At 50.3% G+C, this 23,708-nt stretch overlaps 2 protein-coding genes across 3 annotated transcripts; one reads left to right on the forward strand and one right to left on the reverse strand.

The window, feature by feature from the left end:
- Positions 1-32: 32 nt before the first annotated feature.
- Positions 33-11,929, reverse strand: TRUB2 (TruB pseudouridine synthase family member 2). The gene is given in 9 exon segments (XM_045467548.1): positions 33-644; positions 646-887; positions 1,924-2,060; positions 2,599-2,671; positions 6,475-6,556; positions 8,179-8,240; positions 9,352-9,426; positions 11,105-11,236; positions 11,824-11,929. Coding segments are annotated over 8 exon segments (828 nt in total). The 5' UTR covers positions 11,178-11,236; positions 11,824-11,929; the 3' UTR covers positions 33-560.
- Positions 11,930-11,939: 10 nt separating this feature from the next.
- On the forward strand, positions 11,940-23,416 carry COQ4 (coenzyme Q4). Of its 2 annotated transcripts, XM_045467546.1 has the most exons (7): positions 11,940-12,425; positions 12,620-12,751; positions 14,176-14,272; positions 14,792-14,894; positions 20,195-20,324; positions 20,838-20,931; positions 21,468-23,416. In XM_045467546.1, exons 1-7 carry the CDS (start codon positions 12,356-12,358, stop codon positions 21,637-21,639), a joined length of 798 nt encoding a protein of 265 aa, XP_045323502.1. In that variant the 5' UTR covers positions 11,940-12,355; the 3' UTR covers positions 21,640-23,416. The 2 variants fall into 2 exon arrangements, with proteins under 2 accessions (XP_045323502.1, XP_045323503.1); XM_045467547.1 differs by lacking the exons at positions 20,195-20,324; positions 20,838-20,931; positions 21,468-23,416 and adding an exon at positions 15,774-16,167.
- Positions 23,417-23,708: the final 292 nt, after the last annotated feature.

Below are 23,708 nucleotides of genomic sequence, written 5' to 3' on the forward strand. Positions count from 1 at the left end.
AGCACAGATTGCCCATTTTCTCACATCACCAATACTGGATATTCTCTTTTTATTGTTTTGAAAGGCAAGGAGAAGGCATATCATTTTCATCTATAAATCTTTAATTATTAGAGAGATTGAGCATCATTTCTGGTTTACTGGCCACTTGTATTTCTTTCCATATATACATATATATATATATATACGTAGAAAATATACGTATATAGAACATATATATATTATATATACACACACACACACACACAAAATTCATGCCATTGGCCCAATTTTCTTGTCTCTTTCTTTTTTATAAGAGCTCTTTATACATTATGGCTATTCATTCTTAAACACATTGCAAGTATTTTTATCAGTCTGTCATTTGTTTATCACCTTTTCCTTCACAAAGAAGTTCTTCCTCTTCAACTGTTTCAAGTCTATGGATCTTTTTTCTTACAGCTTTGGAGTTTTATGTCACATGTAAAAAAGCTTCCCCCTACTCTTGCTTTCTGCACAGTTATCAGTGGCAGCTCAGGAACAACTCTTATCTTTTCCATCCAGTGCCCCACCAGTGGCCTGGCCCTTCAATGCCCAGCACCATTCTCCAGCCCTGAGGCAGAGCTCGGCCCCCTGGAGTCCCAGGACCAGCTAGGGTTGGGGCGCTGCCGGAGTGCCCAGGCCTGGCCTCAAGCTCTTCTCCAGTTCCACTGCCACCCGGGGAGCTGTGGCCTGGATGGCATTCTGGATGCTGTGTATGTCCCACTGGGTCCTCAGGAGGGCGTCGTCCAGGGTGAAGAAGCCGTCACGGGTACGCCGCACTTGGGAGCAGACAGCAGTGGTCTTCAGCTCCAGGCCGATCTCGTGCACCAACTTTCGCAGCTGCTTCTGTGTCTCGTGCATGCACTGTACCTCTGCCAGGGGTACATAACGACAGATCCCACGGATGGGAGCACAGCCTCTGGTGTCTGCTGATCTAGATCCACACCCTGTGATACCTCCTGGCTGGGTGATAACCCTAGCAAAGTATCTTAGTTCTCCAGAGCTCTGCCATTCCAAGTGTAGCCCAAGGGCCAGCCCTGAAAGCTTGTTAGACCTGCAGAATCTTAGGCCCCACCCAAACCGGCAGAGTCAGAAGTTGCCTTTAAAGAAGACCCCCCCCCCCCCCGCCAGAGCTTGCTCTCTCTCTCTCTCAATGAATAAATAAACTTCAAAAAGGGGCGGGGGGGGGGGGGCGGGGTGGACACCTGAGTGGTTCAGTCAATTAAGCTCCGGACTCTTGATTTCTTGATTTCGACTCAGGTCAGGTCATGATCTCACCAATGAGATGAAGCCCCACATCGGGTTCCGTGCTGAGCGGAGCGTGGAGCCTGCTTGAGATTCTCTCTCCCTGCTCTCTACCCCCTCCCCGGCTCATGCTCTCTCAAAATAAATCAATAAACTTAAAAAAAAAAAAAAAAGACCCCCAGGTGATTTGTGGGCAGGTTAATATTCCAGAAATGCTGCTCTAAGACTCCGTATGTTCATCTATAAAATGGGTGGTCGTGAGGAGTCTGAGAGATAATCTCCATAAGGTGCTTCGAACTGGGAGAGCCCTGGTCCGTACTCAAGGAAAGGAGCCCTGGTTAGTAAGACAGAGAGAAGGAGGTGGGCAGGACTGGGGAGGTGAGGGTGCCGTCTGCTGGCTTACTGAAACCTGAAACGCTGCCAAGATCCGGGAATGAGCTGCTGAGTATAACTTGCCCGCTAAAAGCTGGCTCTAAAGGGTGACTTGGCAGCGGATAGGACAGCATTCGATCCGTGTGCCGTGTGACTTGGCCAGGTCCAGCCCCGTGCAGAGAAGGACGCTGGTCCTGGCGCCTTAGCCAGCAGAGACTGGGGCTGTCAAGTGCCAGCCTCTGTAAACCCACGAGCCCCATCTCACTGCTCCAACTTCCTGGGGGAGCCTACCTAAGAGGAACTCCGGAGGCGCAAAGTGGAGGCATCGAATGCCCGTTATCAGCATCGGGGACTTGTTCATGGGCCGGATCAAGCCTCTCACGGCCATGTCGTAGGCCTCCTGGGTCTGCAGGTCGAGGTTGGAGTACCTGGGGATGAGAAGGGGACTGGCGTGGAGTGGGGAGCTGGGCAGACTGTTTGCCCCCGGCCCTGCCCCCTCTCGCGAAAGAGCTTTCCTGAAGCTCTTCATTCTCTTTCCATCTTGCCTGCCCATCCAGCCACCTTTTTCTCCGTCCCCTCCAATCTTTAGATACAGGCTCTGCCCTCCTCTGCACACACCCCCCCAGCTTCCAGTCATGCACATGCTGCCTGCTCCCACCCCCTGGCTCTGCATCATATCATGTGGGTTCCTGGCTTCCTTCTCCACTAAATCATATATTCCCACTGAGGCCAGCCGGGGTCTCTTGTACCCCCTTGGTCTCCCCAGGGGCTGGTCTGGCACAAAGAAACACTTCTGCGTGCTGTGGAAGGAAGGGCTGCTTCAAGTCTGCTTTCGGGCTCCAAAGAGATGCATGGAATCTGCCCCCGGGTGGGCGGAGCCTACAGGGAGCCCAGTGGGCACTTCTTGCTTTTCCAGCACCGCCTCAAGGGCCCCTTTCAGGAAAGTGTGGGTTGGGCTCCACTTACATCACCAGGGCCTTCTGATGGGAACCTTGGATCAGGGCCAGGATCCGGTCCAGTTTCTCTCTGGTCACGTGGTCTGGAAAAGCCAGGGGGGATGGTCAGCACACAGGTGCCTGCTGAGGACAGGTGAACTCCCTCCCCCCAAACCAGCCCTGTCCTTGGAACCTGGAGGGTGTCCCAGAGCACCCTCTGTCCCAGAGTTCCCATTTAGAGGATTGAGAGTCCTTTGAGAATCTTGTGAAAGCCCAGAACCCTCTTCTTACAAAGTTATATCTGAACTCAGCATTGTGAGGACATTTTCAAGGGGCTCATACACTCCCAAGTTTCTTCTGGGCGCGCCTGGGTGGCTCAGTCAGTTAAGCGTCCGACTTCAGTTCAGGTCATGATTTCATGGTTCACAAGTTCGAGCCCGCACTGGGCTCTATGCTCACAGCTCAGAGCCTGGAGCCTGATTCGGATTCTGTGTCTCCCTCTCTCTGTCCCTCCCTTGCTCGTGCTCTGTCTCTCTCTCTCTCTCAAAAATAAACATTAAAAAAAAAGTTTCTTCTGGAAATGAGATTTATCCAATATTCTAAGCCAGGTCCCCTGAACCCCAATCTAGGGTTGCTTATACCAGGGACCCTGGGAGGGAGAGCGCCATCTGTCTCAACGCAGAAACAGATGGCAAGAAGAGGGAGGGGCTCTGCCTGCTGGACCCACTGAGTGACAAGGGCAGGCAGCTGCCAAGCCTGGCGACGCTCATGAACTGCTAGAAGGCTGATCCTGGGACCCAGCTGGGCAGGTGCCAACTTCTGACTCCAAAGGCCAGAGCTCTGGGCACAGGTGTGGTAACCAAAGGCTTTCCAGCTTGGAAGGGACTAAGCCTTTTATTCCTTCTGTCTGACTTTATTTAAGGCAACCCTGTTGCCTTACCTGAAATGCACCCACCACTGCTTCCTTCCCCCTCATTTATAGCCTAGTTCAAATGTAGCCTCCTCCACGAAGACTTCCTGGAGCCTGTCACTTTTTTTTTTTTTTTTGAAGGAGAGACAGAGCACGAGTGGGGGAGGAGCAGAGAGAGAGAGAGAGACATAGAATTTGAAGCAGGCTCCAGGCTCTAAGCTGTCAGCACAAAGCCCGATGCGGGGCTCGAACTCACCAACTGTGAGATCATGACCTGAGCCGAAGTAGGACACTTAACCGACTGAGCCACCCAGGCGCCCCTGGAGCCTGTCATTTCTTTCTCCTGGCTCCTGCCACTCTGCACCTGGGTCTCTTTCAGCATTAATTTGCTCTGTTTTTAACTTTTTTTTTTTTTTTTTTCATTTTGAGAGAGAGAGAGAGCACAAGTGGGTGGAGGGAGAGGGAGAGGGAGAGGGACAGAGAGAATCTCTAGCAGGCAGGCTCCACACTCAGCACAGAGCCTGACACAGGGCTCAATCCCATGATGCTGGGATCATGCCCTGAGCTGAAATCAAGAGTGGGGCGCTTAAAAAAAAAAAAGAAAGAAAGAAAGAAAAGAAAAAAAGGGCGCCTGGGTGTGTCAGTCAGTTAAGCATCCAACTTCAGCTTAGGTCGTGATTTCACAGTTTGTGAGTTCAAGCCACGCGTCGGGCTCTGTGGTGACAGCTGAGTCTGGAGCCTGCTTCAGATTCTGTGGTGTTTCCCTCCCTTTCTGCCCTTCCCCAACTCATGCTCTGTCTTTGTCTCTCAAAAATGAATAAATGTTATAAAAAACTTTTAAATCTTCATTAAGAAATTTACAATAAATTGGGAATGCAAGCTGGTGCAGCCACTCTGGAAAACAGTATGGAGGTTCCTTAAAAAACTAAAAACAGAACTACCCTACGACCCAGCAATTGCAGTACTAGAGGGATACAGGGATGCTGTTTCGAAGGGACACACGCACCCCAATGCTTACAGCAGCACTGTCAACAGCAGCCAAAGGCAAGAGCCCGACATCCATCGATGGATGAATGGATAAAGAAGATGTGGTCTATATAGACAATGGAGTATTACTCGGCCATCAAAAAGAATGAAATCTTGCCATTTGCAACTGCGTGGATGGAACTGGAGAGTATTATGCTAAGTGAAGTCAGTCAGAGAAAGACAAACATCATATGACTTCACTCATACGAGGACTTTAAGAGACAAAACAGATGAACATAAGGGAAGGGAAGCAAAAATGATATAAAAACAGGGAGGGGGACAAAGCAGAAGACACTCATAAATATGGAGAACAAACTGACGGTGACGGGAGGGGTTGTGGGAGGGGGGATGGGCTAAACGGGTAAGGGGCATTAAGGAATCTACTCCTGAAATCATTGTTGCACTAGATGCTAATTTGGATGTAAATTTAAAAAAAAAAAGAAGAGGGGCGCCTGGGTGGCGCAGTCGGTTAAGCGTCCGACTTCAGCCAGGTCACGATCTCGCAGTCCGTGAGTTCGAGCCCCGCGTCGGGCTCTGGGCTGATGGCTCGGAGCCTGGAGCCTGTTTCCGATTCTGTGTCTCCCTCTCTCTCTGCACCTCCCCCATTCATGCTCTGTCTCTCTCTGTCCCAAAAATAAATAAACGTTGAAAAAAAAAAATTAAAAAAAAAAAAAAAAAAAAAGAAGAAATTTACAATAATTTTTTAAGTTTATTTATTTTTTGAGAGAGTGAGAGAGAGAGGGCACGTACACATGCACAAACATGCAGGGGTAGAGAGTCCCAAGCAGGCTCTGCACCGTCAGTGCAGACCCCGACGCAAGGCTCAATCTCATGAACCACGACACGAGATCGTGACCAAAGTTGGACGCTTAACCAACTGACCACCCAGGTGCCCCTCTTCTTTAAGAAATTTAGATTAGGGGGCACCTGGGTGGCTCAGGGCATGATCTCATGGTTCACAAGTCCAAGCCCCACATCGGGCTCTCTGTCAGCACAGAGCCTGCTTCGGATCCTCTGTCCTCTCCCCCCTTTCTGCCCCTCCCCCACTTATGCATACTCTCTCTCTCTCTCAAAAATAAATACACATCAAAAACGAAAAACAGAAATTTAGATTAGCATTAACAAACACCTCCCCTCTCCTCCAAATTCTGCCTTCCTCTCTCCCAGAAGTGTCAACTTGCTAGTTATCTTTAGATGTGTTTTGTATGCTGATACACCCACATGTACAGACATAATCGTGTTACTTTGCCACAGGTTTCTAATCCTCTCCAGGTGACGTGGTGGTGTGTGTGTGCTCTCCCTGCCGGACTGTGAGTTCACTGAGATTGGGGACCCCATCTGACTCATCATACATCCTCTCCCCACCGCCAGTACCTAGCACGTGGCTGGTGCTCAAAAAACATCCATTAAATGAGAAATGAATTAGATCTACGGAAAATGTCAGAACACAGGGAGAGTAAGAAGCCAAGAATGAGCCATCCAGCCATCCATCCCCCCATCCAACCAGCCAACCCTCCAACCATCCATCCATCCAACCAATAAGCACCTCCCATGTCCCAGGCTCTGCGCTGTGTAGCCACAGGAGTGGAATGACACAGTCCCTGTTCTCACGGGTGACAGTGTAATGGGAAGACAGATATTAAATAATCACGAATCATTAGTCGATTATTGTTCTGAGAGTCCACCTCGTTCATCTGGGGGTTAGAGGAGCTTCCCTGGGGAGGTGACATTTATGCCAGGTGGGGAAGCAAAGAGGGAACACATGGCACTTGTTTGTGGAAGACAGAATCATGTGCCCAAAGCCCTCTAACAGCCAGACTGAACTTAGTGTGTTGGGAGTCACCGAGGGAGGCTGAATGGCCTGCATGGGGGGGGGGGGGGGGGTGCGGGGCTGTAGGAACCAAGGGACAGCAAATGCAAAGGCAGCCACAGCTGCTCCTCCCTCTGCCCTGGGTTCCTGCGGGCTCTCACCATATGTTGACTTCTCCACCAGCCGCCCGTCTTCACAGAAGTCATCTGTGGCTTTGCCCAGGAGGCCACGCACCGTGTAATCCTGCAGGGACAGGGAGGGGAAGATATGGTCAGTGTCCCTGCTCTCCCTCAGCACTGAGGAAGGAAGTGAGCCAACAGCTCAAACCCCCAACCTGCTAGACAGGCCACAGGTGGGGGGGTCCTCAGGTCTCCCCTCAGGGAGCGCAGGCACTCAGAGACCCCCAGCCACCTCACTGCCCCTCTCGGGAAGGGCACCAGACTTTTCTATGACTGCAAAGGACAATGACGACCCTACTATGACCACCTCATGCCTGCATAACTCTCCTCTCCAGACCAACCTGACAACTTATCATGCTGGGCCCTTCCCAGTGCACCCTGCTGGCTTCTCCCCACCCCTCCAAATACAATCTGTGCAGGTGCCTCTGTCAGAGATGATGGCAACAGTGACAATAATTTATTGACTGTGCTAAGTGCCTGTGCTAAGTACATTGCATGCCGTTACTAATTTAAACTTCAGAGTAACCCTATAGAGGAGGTACTATTATCTCTCGCATTATAGACTTGAGGAAGGGGGGATACACAGATATTAAGCAATCCACCCAGGGACCCAGAGCTGGCAGAGGAGTAGAAGCTGTTTTTTGTGTGTTTTTTGTTTTGTTAATGTTTTTATTTATTTTTGAGAGAGAGAGAGACAGACAGAGACAGAGTACAAGCTGGGGAGGGACACAGAGAGAGGGAGACACAGAATCTGAAACAGGCTCCAGGCTCTGAGCTATCAGCACAGAGCCCGATGCAGGGCTCAAACTCATGAACCGTGAGATCATGACCTGAGCCGAAGTCAGAGGCTTAACTGACTGAGCCACCCAGGTACCCCTGTGTTTTGTTTTTTAATGTTTATTTATTTTTGAGATAGAAAGAGTGGGAAGGACACTTTGAGATAGAGAGAGGGGAAGGACACAGAGAGAGGGAGAGAGAGAATCCCAAACAGACTCTGGGCTGTCAGCACAGAGACTGACACGGGGCTCCAGCTCACAAACCATGAGATCATGACCTGAGCCGAAATCAAGAGTTGGACGCTTAACCAGACACCTTGAAGCTAGTTTTGAACTGAAGCCATTTGGCTCCAAAAACTGCTCTTAACCACTAAAAATGTAGGCTCTCTGACACGGCACCTCTGTCCCCATTCATGATGCCAGACTCCATGGCCCCAGTCCAGACACAAACTCCTTGAGGTCTAGGCGGTGACATCCACTTCTCAGTCTTGAGGACGGAACGGAGTGGTGTCATGATTGGGCTCTGGTGTCAGACAGATCCAGGTTCAAATCCCAGCTCTGTTCCTTACAGGCTGCACGACCCTGGGCAAGTGACATCCCCTCTCAACGCCTCAGTTCTCTCATCTGTAAGGTGGGTTAACACCAGATCCCACTTTTTGGGGAAGTTGTGAGGCATCCACAAGGGAGTCCACAGGGGTCCACGTGCAGCGCTCGGCACAGAGCAGCCCGCACGCAGTAATGCCTACAGCCGTTGCTGTGTTACCCTTATCCCCCAGCACACGGCCATAAAACAATGCCTGCTGATGGCCGGGCCCTTTCCCCCACAGAATCCTCTCAGCTTCAGATTCCCACCAGTGACTCCCAGGGAAAGGACGAGGGGCTAAATGAGTTGTCCCCAGCACCCCCATACCTTGGTGAGGTGAGCATTGTACATGTCGGTGAGGAGGCTGCGTCCGTGTCCCACGCCAAGCACTGAAAGACAGCAAGGCTGATCTCACACCTGGCTCCCCCTTCCCTGGGACCCCCAACCCTTACAGCCACCACCAGAATACTCCCACCTTCAATGCTACTAAAGCCAGCAGGGGTGGGGGCGAGGACAGCACAAGTAAGCTCTTCTTCGTAGATATGAAAATGCAGATTTCAGGGCCCACCCATACATACTGACTCTGACTGCTGGAGGGGAGGGGCCTAGGATCCTTAGTAAGCTCGCCAGGGGATTCTGATGTGCTCAAAAGCAAGAGACCACTGGCCCAGTCACACAGACCTGCACTCAAATGTGGGATGGCTCTAAGCATGTCCTTTAACCTACTTGGGCCTCAAGCTCCCCATCAGCAAACTGGGGATAAAAATGCCATCTGATCCCTGCGGGTGTTGTGAAGGTTGAGGCAATGCACAGGAAGAAATCAGCACAAAGGAAGGGCCCAAGAAAGGGGCACTGTGACCACTCCCTGCCTTTTTCTGGCTGTTTCTCCCTCTGGCTGAAGGAGAGAATGACCCTCCATTCACTCCTGGAGAGGGAGCATGAGATCATGTCTGCCTGCCTGTGCCCCAGGAAGTTAGACAAGGGGACTGTGACTATCGTGCATGGAGGATGTGGCCACCGCCTGACCCCGGGGGCACAGATGGCTCATGACTCAGGGCTTTGTGTGTCCAGCTCCAGCGACATTCAGACCCTGGCCAATGGGGCCAGTCACGCGCTTGGCTACCCCCCACAAGTGATGACCATTTTCCCTCCCTGGATGAGGGGCATTCACTAGCCACGTGACCCAGACCAAGTCACCTAAGTTCCTGGAGCCTTCTTTTCTTCATAAAATCATAAAATATCTACCTAATAAGGTTGTAGTCAGGAATATATGTGCACAAAGGGCTTTGTACCACATGTCACACACAGGAATCACTTGATAAAGGTGGGCAGTTGTGACATCCCCTCCCCCCCACCCCCCACCGGCCCTTCCAGCAGCTGATCAGACTTGGGGTAGGAATCTGGGGAGGAGGGCAATGGTGAGAAATGGCTGTCAGGCTGGAAGTAAGTCGGGTTCCTGGCAGCTCCCCAGTTCTCCCCCAGGCTCACCACATCACCTACCAAGCACCCCAGACGCCTGGGCATCCAGCCGGTGTCCCACGCCAACCTTCAAGCTGGTGAATGCTGGTCCACAGACTGGAAAGAAACAAACAAGGTCCCTTTCCTCGATGAATCCAGCTTCCAGGATGACTTTGGCCTGCATGGTGACCTCATTCCTAGAATGTAGCTTCATGGAGCCCAAACCAGGATGGGGGTGGACTCTCGGGCTTCCCTACCATGGATTCTGGGGCCTAGAACCACTTCTTCAGTTCCCTGGGCCCAGAAAAAGGGCTTGTTGCTCTGTCTCTCATCGCTCCCCCAGTAAGAGGCTTTGAGTGGACTGGGCCTAACACTGGGACTCGAGTTTCCTACTCAGCTGCTGCAGAAGGAGACTCCTGGCCACCCCAGGGAGAAAATGGACATGGTAAGTTCCTGAAGGCAGGGCGTGGGTTCCTAATTCTACCCCCAGAGAACCTAGGTGCTCAGGAAATACCTAGTGAAAGAATGAACGACTCATCAAAAATACATACATTAAAATATGTGGTTTTTTTGTATATCAATTCTATCTCAATAATGCTGTTAAAAAGAAAAAAAAAAAAGACCGTACACAGGAAATGAGTCAGAAGCATATACCCTTCTATAGATCAAGAGGTATCTAAGGGAAGGATACAGGATGGTTAAATGCCTACTGAATTCAGGCTGTGTTACTTAATGTCAACACTGAGCCTCAGTTTCCTCATTTGAAGAATGAGAACAGGACCCACCTCATAGGATTGTGGTGAAGATTCTATGAGATGGTATTTGGTAAAAGCTTAACACAGTATCTAGTACAGAGAGGATCCTCAGTACATCATACTTGTTATTGTTACACTTTAGAGTCACTAAATATCACTGTCAAAGGGATTTTAATGGTTTCTGGACAAGCCCCTCAATCTTTCTAATCTCATCTAGTGACAGAGAGCTCATTATAAAACCAGTTCCATTCTTGGGCAGCTCTGTTGACTAAAAAAGTCACTCTTTCCCCAGAGTCCGAAACTCCCTCCTTAGGACTTCTACCTGAGGGTGTCAATTGCCATCTGGAGTCCCAGAATAATTAAAAGGGGTCAGCAAACTACAGTCTACAGGCTATATCCCCAAACTTGGTTTTTTTAATGGCCCATGAGTTAAATTTCTTTTTTCTTTTTTAAATGGTTCAAAAAAATCAAAATAATAATATTTTGTGACATAAGAAAATTATATGAAACTCAAAGGTCACTTTTCACAAGTAAAGTTGCATTGGAACACAGCCAGGCTCATTGCTTTGCATACTGCCTACAGGTTCTTTTTTTTTTTTTTAACGTTTTATTTTATTTTTTGAGAGAGAGAGAGAGAGACAGAGCACGAACAGGGGAGGGGCAGAGAGAGAGGGAGACAGACTCTAAAGCAGGCTCAAGGCTCTGAGCTGTTAGCACAGAGCCTGATGCAGGGCTTGAACCCATGAACAGGAGATCATGACCTGAGCCGAAGTCTGACTGATGCTCAACGGACTGAGCCACCTAGGCGTCCCATCTACAGGTTCTTTTGCACTACGATGGCAGAGTTGAGCCTGCAAAGCTTAAAATATTTACTATCTGGCTCTTTTCAGGAAAACTGGCCAATCCCTGGTCAAATATGTCATCCCTGCTGTGGCCCTTCAAGGATCCGAGACAGGAATCTAAGCACTGACTGGGACACGGACTCTGGGCAGAGATTACCTGGGGAGTGACACCCAGGCCCTGGCCTGAAGGTGCCTTACCCAGCGGATGGTTGGTGAGAGAAGGCACACTGGTGGCTGTGAGGGTAAGCGCCTTCTCTTCGCTGCCTTCCATGGGGCTCAGCAGGAACCGAACACGCTGTTCAGGGGCAGGAGGCTTCCCAGCATTGACACCTGAGTACACAAAGGTAAAGGATATCCGGTCAGTTCTGTCTGAACACATGGCGAAGGTGGAACAGGGAAGAATGGAGATGTAGAAGAGAAAGCCCACGATGTAGCAAATAGCAGCAGTTAAGACACAGACTTGGGAAGGTGGGTGGGGAACGGGTGAAATAGGTACTGGGAAATAAAGAGTACACTTATCATGATGAGCACTGAGTAATGCATAAAATTGTTAAATCACTATATTGTCAAATCACTATATTGTACACCTGAAACCAATTTAATACTGTATGTTAACTATACTGGAATTAAAAACAACTTAAAAATATAAACATAAGGAGAAAAGGCAAAAAAAAAAAAAAAGAGAAAAAACAGACTTGGGTTCAAATTCTGATTCTACTACTTATGACAACGAACACTGAGTCTGTTTACCCATCTGAACGCGGGGAGAAAGCGAGGAGTAAGGGAGTGTACAGAACCAGCGATTTGGAAAGCGGGGAACTGGGTCACATGACTTTATTTTGCCTGAAGGATGAGAAGCGGAGATGGATTCCCGGGAGAACCGGAGCGGGGTTGTGGGTCCGGTTCGAGGCACTCACCCTTCAGAAGCTGCAGCTCCACGGTGTCCCGCAGGTGCTTCCATTTCAGCCCCGGGGCTTGTAGACCGCGAAGAGCCCATGCAGCCGCGCCAGTGCCAGGCGGCGGGACCCCATTCCCCTAGGCCCGCCGAGCGGGTTAGTGGACTAGCGGGACCCCAACGGAAGTGCCGTACTGTCCCGTTCCCAAATGTGTCCTGACCCTGGGCGCCGCCATGTTTCGCAGCCGGAAGAGGTTCGTTCTTATTGGCCTCGGGGAAAACGCGCAGTGGGGCGGGAAGTAGGGGCCGGCGCTGAAGTCCATGCCAGCGGGGCTCACGTGGGAAAGCTTTCTGGGAGTGAGGCGACATGGGGAGAGTTTTGCTTTAGTGGACGTAGGTAGCGGACAGGCCGTCTGGGTTTTCTTCGGATACTTAGCGATAGGACCCTTTGCTGGCCGTACTACGATTTTTCCCCTCCAAACGCCCTTCAGAGCCCTCCGCGCCCGGAAAGGCTTGCGGCTTCCACCCGGCCCTGCTCGCGGGTGCCCGCTGCCATGGCGACCCTGCTGCGAGCTGCCCTGCGCCCTCTCCGCCCGCCCCCCGGGCACCGGGGGCCGGCTGCAGGTACGTGGCGGAGGCGAGAGGGAGGCCTGGGGCGCCCGGCTCCTCTGACCGCGGCGCTTTTTTCTTTCTTTCTTTCTGTCTATCTGTCTGTCTGTCTGTCTGTCTTTCTTTCCTTTCTTTCTTTCTTTTCTTTCTTTCTTTCCTTTTCTTTCTTTTTTTTTTTTTTTTTTTTTTTTTTTTTTTTTTGCCTGTAGACGTGCTGCTCCGAGGCGCGCGCCATGGCGCCGGCCAGCTCTACCCTGAGCACATCCCCACCTCCCCGCTGCAGAAGGTTCTGCTGGCCGCGGGCTCGGCCGGAATGGCCCTCTACAACCCGTACCGCCACGGTAAGGCTGCCCGCGCACGCCCTTGCCTGAGAAGCCTGGGCAGGTGCCGACCTCTCTCAACCCGTCTCCTAGGGGGTAACTGGAGAATAAACTAGGCCGGGGTACCCAAACCTGGCTGCACCCCATCATCACCCGCAAGGGTCACAAAAATGCAGATGTCCGGGTCCCACCCTGACCTCAGTCTGGACCGGCCAAGCCTGGGGAAGGGAAGGGAAGGGAAGGGAGGGGAGAAAAGGGCCTGCGTTTTTAAATAAACTACTTCCCGGAAGATTCAGTTATCCAGCCACATTGAGAACTTCTCCACTAAATAGATGATTTGTTTGTTATAATAACATGCGTCAAATTGTAACAGCCCACTAAAAATTAAACTTTATGAGGTCAGAGACCATGACTGCCCTATTCCACTGTATCAGCAGCATTTTTTAAGTCATCTGTATGCCTAACATGGGACTCGAACTCACGACCCAGAGATCAAGAATCATACCTCAACGGGCTGAGCCACCCAGGCACCCCTCAGCAGTATTTTAGATTGTGCCTTGGCATAACAAATGCCCAGTGTTTGCTGGATTTAAACATATTGGGGTTCTACAGTATTTTTATCCTCCCTCTCAGGATTCTAAGTATTCTGGAAAGTACTATTACTCCTACTAATAAAAATGATAATGCTGGGGCACCTGGGTGGCTCAGTCGGTTGAGTGTCTGACTTCGGCTCAGGTGGTGATCTCACGGTCCGCGAGTTTGAGCCCCGCGTCGGGCTCTGTACTGATGGCTCAGAGCCTGGAGCCTGCTTCAGATTCTGTGTCTCCCTCTCTCTGCCCCTCCCCCCTCATGCTCTGTCTCTCTCTCTCTCTCTCTCTCTGTCAAAAATAAACATTAAAAAAAAAATTTTTTTTAAATGATGATGCTAACTGCTCACCGAGCTTTTATTCTGGTTGTTCACTGCAGTCAGTAAGTGTTCTATGTACACGGTGTTCTTGATTTTTCACGTTAACCCTATAAGAAAGGTATTCTCCACATTTCGTAAATTAGGACCCTGAGGCTTGGAAGCAGTTTGCACAAGTTAACCTGAATAGTGAGATTGCAGCTGAACCCAAACCTAGCACTCTGATGCCAAAGCTTGCACCTATCAATGGAGGCATGATATTCTGTTGTAATAATGGGTGTAAAAGTGATTTGTAAACTCTTTAGAGCACTGTGCTAACCAGAGCCTTCTCAACCCATTAGATTAGTAACAATGGTAATAATTATAGGTACATGTATTTTGCACTTACTGTGTGCAAGGAGATTTGCTAAATATTTAACAAATCCTTGTACCTAAGAGATAGATTGTATTTCAGTTTATCCTGTAGGAGACAGGCTCAGATCGGGTCTGGTAACTTACCTAAGATCATGTCCTACATTTGTCCCCATTTCTTTTCTTTTAGACATGGTCGCGGTTCTAGGGGAGACCACAGGACTCCGTGCCCTGAAGGTCCTCAGGGACCAAATGAAGAGGGATCCAGAGGGTGCCCAGATCCTACAGTAGGTCCCAACTCTGCTTGGGGGATTGAGGAAATTCTCTGGGGATCCTGATCTCTCTGAGGTCACATTGTGTTCCTCTGGGGAGGTCTTCTTGATGCACTGGCCATGGATGTCTGCCCAGGCCGGGCACTGCCCAACTCCATGGGCGCCATTCACATAACACTGTGATGACCCGTGGGTAGTGCAGTGTAGTGGCCTCAGCCCAGTTCCAGCCACAGAGCCCTCTGCCTTCCCTAAGCTCTCCTAACAGGCTAGCTATAACCCCCCAGCCCTGCAGTGCCCTTTGTGAGTACCCTGATTACATCTGAGACATGCCCCCGAGATTGTGCCCCTATAAGCAGAGACTGTGGCCTTAGCTTGTCATAATCTCCTCGGCACCTGCCATCGTCCTGCAGTAGGATTTGTGGCCCCATTATTGCTCTCTGCCCTTTCACTTCTCACACCCTTGCTCTAACTGGATCTCTTACCTGCCTTTGCTGATGCACTTCTAATACCTAAGTCCTGCCTTCTGCCTTGCAGGGAGCGTCCGCGGATCTTACTGTCCACCCTTGACCTGGACAAGCTCCGTAGTCTGCCTGAGGGCTCACTTGGCCAAGAGTATCTCCGTTTCCTAGATGTGAATGTGAGTTTCCAGCTTCTGTGCATTTGACAATCACCAGGAAGGGCAGAGAAGGGCATGGGAGTGACATCCTGAGGAAGAAGGAGTCCTGAGTGGCCACCACGGGCAGGTGTGCTTTTTTTCCCTTGTGCCAAGGCTTTGTCATTTTCTATGGGACAGGCAAATGGGCCAGGAACTCCAAGGGATAATACTGGCCGGTATTTAGTAGTGTCTTACTAAAACAAAACAAAACCAAACTCTCTTATTGAATATCAGGTGCCAGGCTCATACCTGGTCTTGCTGAACCCTCCCAGCAGCCTTGTCAGGTATGTCCTATTATTATCCCCTTTAATAGATGAAGAAACTGAGACTCAGAGCACTTAAGCAACTTGATGATTTCATATAGCCAGTATAAATGGAGGCAGTATTCATACTTAGATCACACCTTTTTTTTTTTTTTTTTTTTTTAACATTTTAAGTAATCTCTACACCCATTGTGGGGCTCAAGCTCACAACCCTGAGATCAAAAGTCACATGCTCTACCAACTGAACCATCCAGGCATTCCTAGATCATGCTCTCAACTGCTGTACTATGTCCCCCCAGTTCTAGAGATAGGGTATGACAAGTTGTGACACTCTCTGCCCCAGGCAAGGAGGAAAGGAGCTGGTGGGGAGAGTCCCAGCTACTGAGGAACTCACTCATTTGTTCAGAATCTGCCCTGTGCCCTCCATGGTTACGGGTGCTGGAGATATAATGGTGAACTAAACAAAGTCCTGCTCTTGAGATACTAATGTTCTGGTTTGGAGAAGAAAACAGTAAAGCAATAAGAGAAAAAAATTTGTGTAAAAATTCAGGTCAAATAGTTATTGACTACTTAGAATGTCCAATACTGTTCTCAGTAGTTGAGACACAGAGAGCGAAACTGGCAAAGAGCCTGCTGTTGTGGAGTTTCCATTCTCGCAGATGGTGAGAACAACAGTCAGCATGATGGAGGACGACGAGGCGGGGTCGGAGGCCCATGTCTGATGGGGAGGTCACAGGAGGCCCCTCTGAGGAGACTCGGAAGAGGAGGAGGAGCAGCGGGCCTGGCAAGTGCAAGGCCCTGTGTGTTTCAGAACAGGAAAACTGACCAAGGCGGCCACATAGGAGTCGGGGGCGGGGGGGGGGGGGGGTGGGCAGCCGGTGGGTGACAGGTCAGACCCTGCCAGCCATGGAAAGAAGTCTGTATTTTATAATGGAAGCAATGGGAAGACATGGAGGGTTTCAACTAGGGTAGTAACATGACCTGATTTGTTATTTTTTTTTTTTAATGTTTATCTTGAGAGCATGAGAGAGAGTGGGGGAGGGGTGGAGAGAGAGAATCCCAACGTGGGGCTCGATCCCACAAACCGTGAGATCACAACCTGAGCCAAAACCAAGAGACTAATGCTCAACCAGCTGAGCCACCTAGGTGCCCCATGGCCTGATTTATAAAAGGGCCTTAGGATATAGCTGGGCCACCTTCCCTGTCTCAACCCCTCCCTCCCAAAATACACACATCCCATCAAAGCACTCTGTCAAATGGCCCTCCAGGTTGCTTTAGAACTAGGCTTCTGAACCTTGGCACTACTGACTTTTGGGCCCACTTAATTCTTTGTAGGGGCTGCCCTGTGCATTCGAGGATGTTGAACAGCCTCCCTGGCCTCTACGCGTAGATGCCAGTAGCACCCCATTAAGTTATGACAACCACCAGTGTCTCCAGACGTTGCAAATATCCCTTGGTGGGCAGTTGAGAACCTACTACTCTAGAAGATCATTGTCCCTGAGAAAATAATCTGCTCCCCATACTCTCCTGACACTTGCCCCTGCCCATTTTCTACCATCTGCTCAGATTTCACCGGGAAGCAAGTTCTTTCATCAGTGGGAAACCCACCAGGGTAGCCTTCCCCAAGTGCCACCCAGGGAGGGACTGCCTTTCATCTTGTTGCTGTGGAGGGGATGGGACTGCCAGGGCCTCCCTGGGCACCCTGCCCAGTCTCAGCCCTAGTTGTGATAACAGCCCTAGAGATTGTGACACTTGTAGAGCACTGACACCAGCAGCCCACGGAATGAGAAGGAATACCTTTGTCCCAGCAGAGATTTATATCAAAGTTCAAGGTGAGGCTACCCTCCCTGAGGCTGACATTGGTAGAGGGTATGGTCATCTTGTGGTGTCAAGATTTTGAGCATGGGCTCTGGAGTTAAGAGTAGCCTAAGTTAGGATCATACCTCTCTTCCCAGCTTTATGGCCCTGAGCAAATCATTTGACCTCTCTGAACCTCATATCGCTTCTCTAAGGTAAGGGAACCTAATGTTTAATTGCCAGGGCACTCAACATGGTTTATAAAAAATGGATGTTAAGGCTACTGGCTTTGGAATCCAACAGACTTTGTTCCAGCCACTTGATTAGCTGTGTAATCTTCGGGAAGTTACTTAACTCCTCTGAGCCCATTTTGCTTATCTGTCTCTGAGGCTCATGACAATATCTACCGCCAGATGATCATGAGGGTGCAGTGTGATGATATATGTAAAGGACTTCATACAGTGCTGACACATAGTAGATACTTGATAAACATAGTTGTTGTCACCGTGATCGCCTTCAGCTTCACACGGCACGTAGAAGAAATTAGGAGGGGGACCTGGGTGGCTCAGTTGGTTAAGTATCCAACTTCCGCTCAGGTCATGATCTTGCAGCTCGAGAGTTCAGGCCCCACACTGGGCTCACTGCTGTCAGCGCAGAGCCCGCTTTGGATCCTGTCCCTCTCTCTGCCCCTCCTCCTCTTGCACTCTAAAAAATAAGTAAAACATTAAAAAAAGAAGAAGTGGGGCACCTGGGTGGTTCAGTCAGTTAAGCGGCTGACTTCGGCTCAGGCCGTGATCTCATGGTTCGTGAGTTCAAGCCCCGTGTCAGGGCTGTGCTGACAGCTCAGAGCCTGGAGCCTGCTTTGGATTCTGTGTCTCCCTCTCTCTCTGCCCTACCCCTGCTTGAGCTCTGTCTCTCAAAAATGAATAAACATTAAAAAAAAAAAAAATTAAAAAAAAAAAAGAAGAAGAAGAGATTAGGACCCGGGACCCAATGAGGTCACAGATGCGGACCAAGGCACCCAGCCAGCAACCCCAAAAGCAAGGAAGACATCAAATCCTTTGGCCTCTGGACAGGCTGACACCATGCTTTGAGAACAGGAACACCACACTGTTCCCGGTCTGCATGGGTGCTGCTGAGGACTGAGGAGGAGGGTGGGTAAGAAGAGGACAGTTGTTGGGGCTCCTGGGTGGCGCAGTCGGTTAAGCGTCCGACTTCAGCCAGGTCACGATCTCGCGGTCCGTGAGTTCGAGCCCCGCGTCAGGCTCTGGGCTGATGGCTCAGAGCCTGGATCCTGTTTCCGATTCTGTGTCTCCCTCTCTCTCTGCACCTCCCCCGTTCATGCTCTGTCTCTCTCTGTCCCAAAACTAAATAAACGAAAAAAAAAAAAAAGAAGAGGACAGTTGTCATACCTACCTGGGGTCAGAAAATTGCCTGGAGCTGACCTTTTACTCACGTATTCGTGAGACGTTTATTCACCCAGGCCCTGGCGATACAATAGCGAGCAAATCAGCCGGTAGCCCTCTGCAGCTGAAAGGCTGCTACCGCACCGTTCACAGAAAGAGACCACAAGCCAATAGGAGGCTTTAAACTTGCTGTTAGCCACTTCAGTGAAAGCAGAAAGAAACAAGTGGAATTAACTTTAATAGCATATTACCGTATATTTAGCCTAATGGACCTAAAATATTATTTCAGCATGTAATCAATATTTCTAAATTACTGAGATTTTACATTGCTCTCTTCATGCCAAGTCTTCAAAACTCAGTGTGTATTTTACACGCACTACGGCACATTTCAAGGCTTGGTGGCCACATGTGGTAAGTGGCTGCTGTACTAGAAAGTCCAGGTTTAGAAGAAGGGCAGACTCACTACGTCACAATACAAGATACAGGATGCTGCAAGAGACCATAACGTGGACCTGATCGGTCAAAGGTCATAGACAGCCTCCCTGCAGCAGGAACACGTAAGGCAAGTCATAAAGGACAGATAGAAATTGTCAAAGTGAAACTGAGGGTTTAGGGGGAGAGTACCCTAGGCTGGGAGCAGCTTATGTGAAGGATCAGGGCCAGGACACCTGGCTGGTTCAGTCAGCAGAGTGTGCAACTCTTGATCTCAGGGTTGTAAATTCAAGCCCCATATTGGGTATAGAGATTACTTGAAAAAATAAAACCTTTTTTTTAAAAACAGGATCAGGGGTCTTGGAAGCTGCTTCTTTTCCTATTTTATTTCTAATTGTGGTTTAAACCTAACATAAGGTGAAATAACATGAGAGTTGCTATCTCAGGGGAGCCTGGCTGGCTCAGTCAGAAGAACATGTGATTCTTGGTCTCAGGGTCAGGAGTTCAGGCCCCATGTTGGGGGTAGAGTTTACTTAAAAAAAACAAAACAAAACAAAAAAAACAGGCTCCTGGGTGGCTCAGTTAGTTGAGCTTCCAAGTTCGGCTCAGGTCATGATATCACGGTCTGTGAGTTTGAGCCCCGTGTCGGTCTCTGTGCTGACAGCTTAGAGCCTGGAGCCTTATTCGGATTCTGTGTCTCCCCTCTCTCTCTGACCCTCCCCCACTCATGCTCTGTTTCTCTGTGTCTCAAAAATAAAACATTTAAAAAAAAAAAAAGTTGTCATCTTAACCGTTTCTAAGTGGAGAGTTAGTAGTGTTAAATATATTCGTGTTGTGAAACCAACCTCCAGGACCTTTACCTGGAACTCTATCCGCTTAAACAACTACCACTTCCTCCTACCCCATGGAGCTTCTTTGCCATAAATTCCAACAGGCTGAGGCATTCTGTGTGAGTTGGGGTAGGCCATGGGGGTGTCAGTGCCACTATATCCCCTGCCTGCAGACTCCCTTGTTGGCAGGTATGGACAGAAACTGTCCTCAGAGGGAGCGTTTGGGTGGCTCAGTCGGTTAAGCATCTAACTTCGGCTCAGGTCATGATCTCACAGTTCATGAGTTCGAGCCCCGCATCGGGCTCTATGCTGACAGCTCAGAGCCTGGAGCCTCTTTTAGATTCTGTGTCTCCCTCTCCCTGCCCCTTCCTGGCTCGCACTCAAAAGTAAATAAACGTTTAAAAAAAAAATTATTTATTTAAGAAAAGAAACCGTCCTCAGAGATTTTTGGTGGGTATGAATTTGGTGGGAGTGGTTCACAGTCAAAGAGAGGTTGGCCAGTTAGGCCTTGGGGACAGTTGGGAAGAGATACAGGGGAGGGTCATTGTTGTCAGAGGGTCTCCCCAGACACCCGAGCACCCACCCGATTCGTGGACGATGAGGAACTAGCATATGTGATCCAACGGTACCGGGAGGTACACGACATGCTCCACACCCTGCTGGGGATGCCCACCAACATGCTGGGTGAGTGCTCCCCCCTAGTTGCCTTGAGAGTGGCGATGGGCGGGGTGGGGTGGAGTGAGGTGGGAGGTTCCAGCCAGCCTGGCCACCTGGGTCTGTCACCCACCAGTTAGCCAGCTCAGTGCCTCGTTTTCCTGCTTTCTGAACATCTTGGGCGTGTGTGTGAACCACTGCCTGTACGATTCCTAAGCTGACCCGGGCTCCCTGCTCTAATACCCTCTGCAACTCCCTGAGGCCTGGAGGAATCACTGTGGACTTCTCACCCTGGCTTTTAGAGTCCTCTGCACACTGACCCCAAGCTTCCTTTCCAGCCCTTATCTTATTCTGCTCTTCCCCAGGCCCTTCCCTGCACCCAAGCCAAGTGCTCCAAAGCCCAGTGGGAACCAGGACTGGGCACAGCTGACCTGGTAGAGATTAAAGAGGAGCCAGTGCTTTGCTCTGCTCTGCCACGAGCACCATGGCCTCTCCTCCTGGGCCCTTCTCACCTCCCACCCCATTCCTCGCCCTGCCCCCCAGGGGAGATCGTGGTGAAGTGGTTTGAGGCTGTCCAGACCGGCCTGCCCATGTGCATCCTGGGTGCTCTCTTTGGACCGATCCGACTCCATACCCAGTAAGTTCTCAAGTGGCAAGGGGTTGGGGGAGAACGCAGAGGAGCCAGGGCTCCAGGAAATGGGACAAGCATATCACCTTCCTGGACAGCCCCAGAGTTCTCTAGGAAGCCAGGGTAGAAGGAATGGGGCAAAAAGGTGAAACCGGTCTGGCATGGGATCTCCAAGGCAACGAATGAAGTTTGGATGTTTCACAGGACTCTCTAGGGGCTTTGGGGCCAGGCCTCAGTGTTGGGTCAGAGCAATGGACTTGCAAGGGTGGGGCTGGTGGGAAGGAGTGGCAAATCCAGGGTTAGTTTCCGGAGTTAGGTAGCCCCTGATTTAAATCTGGGCTTTAGCATATTCAAAATATGTAGCTTTGGGCACAAGATTTTGCCTCACTGACTTTCTGTTTCCTCATCTGCTAATGAAGATAATAACTACCTTCTTTTCAAGGTGTTTGTGAGGGTTAACTGAGAAAATGTGCATCAGCTTCTGGGCACATAGTGTGCCTGGCCCTGGGGATCTTATGTCTTCTTTTTCCTCTGCTGCCCCACAGGGGCCTGCAGGTGCTGGTTTCGGAGCTGATCCCGTGGGCAGTTCAGAATGGGCGCAGAGCCCCATGTGTCTTCAACCTGTACTACGAGCGGCGCTGGGAGCAGCCCCTGAGGGCTCTACGGGAGGAGCTGGGCATCACAGACCCCCCGATGCTTGTCAGGGCCCTGGCCTAGGCCCTGAGGTACTGCCCACCCTCAACCCCTGGGGGCAGAAGACTCTTTTGCCATACCTTTGTTCCTTTTCTTTGAACACTGACCTTTGGACATCATTTGTCATAATTTGTTACAACCACTGCTGAGTGGCTTGAGGGCCACCCAGGAGGGAGCCAGGAGTTGCCCAAAGAGAACCATGTGTGAGTGGGAATCAGTCATCCAGGCTGGTGGGGGCGGGATGTCTCAGTTCCACTGCCCCTGTTCTGGACTGCTCTTTGCCATCCAGGGTTTTTTGAGGGCCAGGCTGGATTTCCTCCAGCAGTGAGGGCTATACCCAGGTACAAAGGCCTGAAAAGGAGCAGGTGAGTCTGCTGTCTGAATAAAGCCTGCCATCAGGCCAACTATCTACCTCTTCCTCTAGCAGCCTTGGGCCTTTGAGCACCAAGGGCAGACATTCCCTTCAGCCTGAACTTCAGCTACTTGTCCTGTTTCCTTTGGTCTAAAGTCAGACAGACTGGGACTCAGATTCCCAATTCCTCCATCATTTTCCGGCAGAGGAACTTGGCCCCCCTGTCAGCCCATTTCATCATCAGTAAAAGGGGAATGAAAACAGCACCCACTTCCTAGGGTCACTGTGGGGATTTCGTGAGGTGACACTCAGAAGAGGGCTTCAGAGAAAGGGCCCCGGGGACAGAAGGCAATTATCCTCATTGTGATCACAGGTGAGGAGGCAGCTCTGAGGCTGCTGATTCATTTTGGAATGGCACCCAGACATTTTCCCTGGGTCAGGGCCAAGGAGTTGGGGACAGGCAGGTTGAAAGGATCACCGGAAGAGTGAGTGACCCTGTCTTGGGTTTTAGAACGAGAAACACTGAGAGTTTTGGGGAGCCAGCTCCCCTTTGTGTGGATAGGACAACCAAGGCCCAGAGATGGGCAAGGAATTCCCCGAAATAACTAGAACACAGGCCACGTGTCCTCCTTGGTTGGGTTTCCTATGCCTCAGTTTCCCTATTGGTAATAAGGGTTACAGTTTATTTACAGCTGTACTCTGTGCGTTAGCAATTGAGATGCATTATTGCACTGATGCCTCCCAACAACCCAAAGAGAAAGGCCATACTATTGCTTGCATTTTACTAATGAGGCAGTAGGAGCAGAGCTGGGTCTGGAACCACGGGCCTCTCCAAAACCGGCCCCACATTGCCACACCAGCGCCTCGGCCTTCCTTGTGCCGACTGAGTCCCAGTCCAGGGCTCCCGCTGATAGAGCTGGGAGGCTGGAGGCCTACCTCGGAACAGTGGCCTTTTCCAAGAGGGAAGCCTTATCCTGAGCTCTTTGAATTTCTGCAGAAAGAGGAGAGGATTAGGGTGAGCTTTCTATATCTAATCCTTCTTTGCAGCTTAGGCCATCTTTCCAGACCCAGCATGTTTCCATGGCTTTCCAGGGTCCAGGCACCCCTTACCCCCAGGTCAGTAAAAGTCAACAGTGCCAAGTTAGGGGGAGAAAGGCCTGACTCACAGATGGCCTTCTCTGCCCAGCTGGGGAGTTCACCTGCTCCAGCCACCTGGTGCCTGAATGGCCTGGGCCTTTACAGCATTCAAGAGATGGGCACTGGCTGTCACAATTAGCTGGGAATGAAGTCTGGTCTCCAGATCTTAGGGCGGCACCAACTCACGATTGGAAATAAGTTATACACTGGCAACAGCTACCACTTACTGAGTTCTTACCACAGCCCATAAGGCTCTGCCAACTTCTACCTAGAAACTTCCACTCTTCATCTCAATAAACTATGTTGGCCTTCTGTTTGTTGTTGTTTGTTTTGTTTTTTTAAGTTTATTTATTTTGAGAGACCGTGGTAGCAGGGGAGGGGTGGGGGGGGGGAGGACACAGAATCTGAAACGGGCTGTGTGCTGACAGCCCGATGTGGGGCTCAAACTCAGGAACCATGCGATCACGACCTGAGCCAAAGTCGGACACCTAACCGACTGAGACACCCAGGCACCCCTTCTTCCTACCTTTGGGAATAGCATCCTGTCCCCTAGTCATTACATGGCCAACTACTTGTCATTCACATTTGTGCTCAAATATCACCT

This window comes from Leopardus geoffroyi, chromosome D4, assembly GCF_018350155.1.
Source record: "Leopardus geoffroyi isolate Oge1 chromosome D4, O.geoffroyi_Oge1_pat1.0, whole genome shotgun sequence".
NCBI classification, from domain to species: Eukaryota; Metazoa; Chordata; class Mammalia; order Carnivora; family Felidae; genus Leopardus; species Leopardus geoffroyi.